Here is a 6,131-nt window from a genome sequence, read left to right as displayed (position 1 = left end):
TCATAACAGATTTATTTTGTCTAGTTGAATACTGTGAATTTGGAACATTAAGAAATGATCTCATTCGAGACAGAACCGTTTTAGGTTTAAAAGACAAAAAGCTTTCTGAACATCTGCAAGTGGATCCCTACCTGACTTTAGAGAAGGCAGTTACTAAGGTCAGGCAGTCTAAGACAGTGAAAAAAACCACAAACTTTCTTACAGGGAAACAAGTCTGAATAACCATCAGCTAATGTAGACTGCTTATCTAAAGGAAAGGGAAAAGATGCTAAAACTAAACCAAGATCCAAAGAAGCCCCTAAGCCTAAAAATGGGACAGAAAAGACTCCTGAAGCACAATGCTCAAGGTGCCTGGGTCCACCACACCCAAAGAGACAATGTCCAACCAGAGAATCTAAATGTATCAAGTGCTCCAAAGTAAGACATTGGGCAAAGACTTACAAATCTTGATCTGACAAGAGAGTAAATGAAGTGAACTTCTCAGACACACAAGATGAAGCATTCTTCCTAAGTGAACCAACTGAGGAAGCTACTGTCCAAGGACATGCACAACATTCATGGAAAGCGAAAGTTGTGATGAATGGACAACCAACAGAATTTAAAGTGGACTTAAAGCCAACTCCTATACTCAACAAGGCAACCTGGCTACTTATGGGTCCATGTAAACAGAAACTAAGCTGCCTAGGGACTTTCATCAGAGAGCTGCAAGTGAAGGATCTGATTGCTGAGGAACGAGTGTATGTGATAGAAGATTTAGAACGACCTCTACTAAGCAGGGAGCCAGCTGAACATCTCAAACTAATGAGCAGACTTGAAAGTTTAAGCAGTGATGACTACAAGAGTAAAGTGGCAGACATATACCCTAAGTTATTCCACTGGGTGTCATGAAGGACAGTTATCATCATATCATCAAAGAAGGTGCTAAACCCTTTCAAGTTACAGTTCCAAGAAAAGTCCCCTTACCATTGTATCAGCTGACAAAAGAAGAATTGGATAGAGTGTTGGTGTCATAGCCAAAGTTGACGAGCCCACAGATTGGCATACTCCCATGGTGGTTGCCCCAGAAAGCGATGGCCAAGTCAGGGTCTGTGTGGACCTCAGCAAGCTGAATGAGTACTTCTAAAGAGAGAACCACCCATTTCCAGCAGTAGAAGCAAAGTCTCAGGATTTTGGCAGATAATCAAGACCGCTGACCACATTCATCACCCCATGGGGCCAATTCTCCTTCAACGTTCTACCCTTTGGTATCAGCTCTGGTTCTGAGAAATTCCAAAAGAACATGAATCAGATTCTCCAGAGATTAGAGGGCATAGAGTGTCTTAGGTCACAGAAAAAACCAAAAGGAACATGACAAAAGGCTAAAAGCTGTACTTAAGTGTCTGGTCAAAGTCAGCATGACACCCAACCTTGACAAGTGCAAGTTTAGCACAGACAAAGTTAAGTTCCACAGGCATGTCATTAGCTCCCATGGAACAGAGGCAGATCCTCACAAACTGCAAGCAATTGCAGATCTCCTGCCAGAATGTACAAGAAGTGAGAGCATTTCTGGGCATGGTAAACCAATTAAGCAAGTTTTCTGAGCATCTTGCTGACAAGACAAAGGGCATCAAGGAACTCCTTTATAAAGGGAATCACTTGGACATGGGGAACTGAGCAACAGAAAGCATTTGAGCAGATCAAAGCTGACCTCAAACGAGTTCCAGTACTGGTGCTATATGATCTTAAAAATGAGACCAAGATGGCAGCTGATGTTCTATCCTATGGCCTAGGTGGAGTAGGTCTTCAGCTCCAACCAGACAACTCCTGGCAACCTGTTTCCACCGTATCGAGAGCAATGATTCCCACCGAGACCAGATATGCGCAGATAGAAAGGGAGGCCTTAGCACTCACATGGGCATATCATGTGAGCGATCATGGGAGTACATTGTGGGAAAGTCAATCTCTGTTGAAACGGATCATAAACCCCACGTACCACTAATGAGTACACACACGCTAGATCAACTCACACTGAGGATCCAGCGATTCAGAATACGACTGATGGGATTCCACTTAAAAGAGGTCAAGCATGTCCCTGGAAAGGAGATGTACATAGCTGATTTACTTTCAAGACTTCAAGCTGGAAACCAAACAGCTCAGTCTACAATTGATGATGATGAAATGTACGCACACACAGAGAGTGTGATCACATTGCTGCCTGCCTCAGATACAAGACTATTGCAGATAAAGGAAGCACAGGAAGAGGATCCTGTCTGCAGACAGATCAAAACATATTGCCTTCATGGATGGCCTGATAATCATTCGCTAAATGATGCCATGAAACCGTATTGGTTGAGCAGAGATGAATTGTCTGTCATGCAGGACATTCTACTCAAAGCATCCAGGATCCTTTCCCATCCTTGATGCATCTTGAGATCTTGGATAATATCCATGAGGGACATCAGGGAATCACCAAATGCCACCAGTGGACCAAAAGCTCTGTTTGGTGGCCAGGACTTAGCAGATAAATTCAGGATCTGGTTCAACAATGTCGGGTTTGCCCTTTGCATAAAGAAAACAAAGTCAAACTGCTTACAGCAACACCCTTACCAGACTGCGCCTGGCAAGTTGTAGGCACAGACCTTTTCAAGCTGAAAGACATCGACTACCTAATTGTAGACAACAAAGTCGAGTGAGGTCATAAGAGCACTTAAGTCAATATTTGCCAGACATGGCATCCCTGAACAAGTGCAATCCAACAGTGACTGTGCAGAATTCTCATACTTTGCAAAAGACTGGGGATTCAAGCATACTACCAGTTGTCTGAGATTTCCCCAGTTAAACAGAGAGGTTGAACATGGAGTTAGATTCCTGAAGAATCTGCTTTCAAAAGAAAGAGACTCAGCTAAAGGATTACTGGCCTACAGATCGACGCCACCAGCATACATGTTTTCTCCTGCCCAGATGAGAAGGCAGATTAGGAACAGTGTTCCAAACAGAGTTCAACTGCAGGCATGAGGCAAAGCCTTTACCTCTGACTGGACCAGGTGCAGAAGTCTTTGTGAAGGACCTCAGCATTCAAGAAAGTCATCAAAGCAGCAGCAATGCCCCAGTCATACAAAGTTGAGATACCAATCAGCACAATCAGAAGAAACCGTGGTCACCTGACCCCACTCCTAAATCAGCAGGAAAATAACAACCAAACATGGAGAAGAAACAAGTTCCAGCAGAGAGCAAGGCTGCAACACCTATTCATAAAGATGTTCCTGATTCTAAGATAGACTTCTGACTACCCCCTGTGACACCTATTCTTCCTACAGGGCCTAAGTGAGTTATAAGACCATCACTTAAAGTCAGAGAAAGTCTAGGTTTAGCATTATAAGACACTGTGTTAAGAGATCTGATTTAGGCTGTGTCCATGACTTATCAGACTTTGTCTATTTGCTTCAGACTTTGTGCTCCTTAACAAAACGGGTCAGATCTTATGTTATCTTACACGAAGCATGTCCTTACAAAGAATTCTTGGATTAGAATAAAAGATGGCGTTCTTTAAAGAACACGTGCAGTAGTTTGACTCACAAACAACACAACATACCTGTGGTTTATAACTGGCATTTCTGCCAAAAAATAACTGTTTTCCATCTCGCTCACCCAGCTTGCAGAGTCTTCCTCAGATTCTCTGACGGCACGTGCCATCTCCATATTTCAGCAAACATCCAACTTTGAGCCCTTCATTTGTTACCTCTTCATTTTTCCAAAAGGATCTGTTCTCTAACTTTCGTAGCTAAAAAGGTTCTCCTTCGCCATTTCCACTGTTATCGATATTCCGACAGAAAACGTTGCTGGTTGTAGTTGCGTCACATTTTCGTGCTATAGCTACAACTACATATCGGCCACGAGCGGGGATTATTCGATGTGTTTGTAGTCCAAGCAGGTGCTTTCGAAGATATAGAATGGTTCTGTCAACATTTGACAGAACGCGTGGAACGAGAAGATCATAAGAAAGCCATGCTACGTCAAATTGAATGTATAGGGAAGCAAGTGCTACTAAAAGCACTCTTCCTCTAAACAGATCTGCACATGGTCGTATTTTGAGTGATGCCACTTTTAAAAAGTGAAAATAGCGAAAATAACCCTTCGACTTTTCATCTTGCACAGGAAGCACATGAAAACGTACGGCGTTCTCGGTTTGGATACATGTATCTGCAATCTCTGCAATCTCTTCAATCCCTTCAATTCCTTCAATCCTAAAAATGGCCACCATAATGACATTCAATAACATTCAGTCTATAGCATCAGCACTTTCAAGTTATTGCATCCGCAAACCACGCTCGCCAATATAGATGTAAGATTTAAAGGATGTCCCTAATGATACCAATCATAATATACTTCTTGTATGCTTCACAATATGTCCCCTTGGACATTTAGCAAGAGGACGGAAACGTCTGTTGACAACGGCGCGCGCAGCAAACCGGTATAGACCTGACATAGACGCTTTACCCAAACCTTGGACAGGAACTGCTTTGGGAATTACAAGTTGGGGGAGGGGTGGGGAGCTTACTAGAAACTCTCACGGCCCGCTGATCGTTTCATATTCATACACAAAAAATGACCAGAAGCAGAAAAAAAGACCAAAGTACTAAAACCGAGATCAGAGCAAACTGAGATACAGCTACAGTTTATGAATTAAAAAGTAACGCGGCCGAAAAGATCAGATCAGCGGATGCAGGAGGAAATAACACTAAGTGGGGAGGGGATGATCAACTAAACACAAATCAATCGAATGCAAGCCGCGATTGGCGCCAATCCTAAAACACACATGACTCAGGAACATAATATATTGCAAGAATCCAAGATGGACGACAACGACAAAATTTAGGTGGTGAAGGTTACAGAACGTGTTTATAGACATAGTTTGACCGTAATTGTTTCTGCTTATGTTAGAGTGGAATCATGTGGACGCCTAAAACAACCTTGTATGGTGAAGTCAACCACCTCTGCGTGAAGTATCGGGAGATCCTTTGCAAATTATACTAATTTATTCAAAGTGCGTCTAACTGTTATATAGGGAGGATTAACGGACCTTGGAGTGATATCTGCAGTTGTTTGTTGTTTCAAGAAGATGATTAAAGTTTTTACCTAAAGGATGGTGAAATGATGTTGATCTCTGGTTTGATATTGATGTAATAACATGGAGTAGTTGTGATTCGGCGATAAAGAAATTTTTTGGCGCCATGGCCTGAGCGCGCACAAGATTAGTAGTCTCTTGTTCAATTTTCAATCATGTTCCTTAAACTTACATGGTCTTTCTCAACAATCAAGGGTAGAATGTCTAAGCTACCTCTGGGTCTCATTATTTTGTTTAAAAGCTTTCAGTGTGTTAATAATGCCAGAAGGACATAATTATATTATTTATTGTTTATCAGTTATTTCTTTATAATTAAATAATTGAGACGAAGCAGGTCAAACTTATTGTGTTCTTTAATTGTGACCTTTCACACGACAAAATCGAAAGGAACTCTGTGTAAGTGGTGGGCCAACTTTTGCCCTGGATTAGGAGATGGTGTTCCCCTTTGCATTAGACCTGTTGTTACTCAGACTCTTCCGTAAACATATAGTAGTGATACAAGTATTAGTGTTTTACTCATTTTATCTGTTTCTTTTCGGGTATGCTGTCCTTCTTCATCAAGGAAGAAACGTACAACCTGTGATCACTTCCAGTAGGAACAAAGATATTCTCCACAAATTAGCTCAGCTAAGGAGGTTAACTCATGATAACTGTGTGTATATTGTCTTTAATCTGCTATTCTTGTACCCTTAATGTAAGCTTGAAGACCAGATGTTACAACTGGTTGCATGTAGTAATTGATGGTGTTACATGTACATATCATGCCTTTGTACTTTACAATACATGAATACAACATAAATCAGTTCCCTGTAGCTCCCATTTTGTTTCCTCTATTGACACCCAACACTCTCAAGTGGGTACAGTCAAATTTCAATTTTCCAGACCTGTGGATGATGGTGACAATGATGATTGCAATGACCAGTTCTGAAGTAAAATTGTAAGACAGCATGGAAATAATTACTTGTATGGTTCCCAAAACCCATTCATAATTGGGTTTTATGGGGCAGAAATTGTGCCTGTTTGATTC

General features: G+C 41.6%; 1 protein-coding gene across 6 annotated transcripts in view; it reads right to left on the bottom strand.

Annotated features, from left to right (window-relative positions):
• Positions 1-4,448, bottom strand: part of LOC113676964 (uncharacterized) — a 22,211-nt gene extending 17,763 nt beyond the window's left edge. For all 6 annotated transcript variants that reach the window (XR_016186933.1, XM_089207515.1, XM_089207517.1 and 3 more), the window contains exon 1: positions 3,572-4,448. Coding sequence is in view for 2 of the 6 variants with exons in the window: in XM_089207518.1 (XP_089063644.1) it covers positions 3,572-3,678 (107 nt within the window). In the remaining 4 variants the exon portion in view is untranslated. The remainder of the gene's footprint in view (positions 1-3,571) is intronic.
• Positions 4,449-6,131: the final 1,683 nt, after the last annotated feature.

This window comes from Pocillopora damicornis, chromosome 5 (assembly GCF_964200805.1).
Source record: "Pocillopora damicornis chromosome 5, jaPocDami1.2, whole genome shotgun sequence".
Classification (NCBI taxonomy): Eukaryota; Metazoa; Cnidaria; class Anthozoa; order Scleractinia; family Pocilloporidae; genus Pocillopora; species Pocillopora damicornis.
Note: the sequence above shows the minus strand (reverse complement) of the source record. Positions and strands in the feature narration are given on the sequence as shown.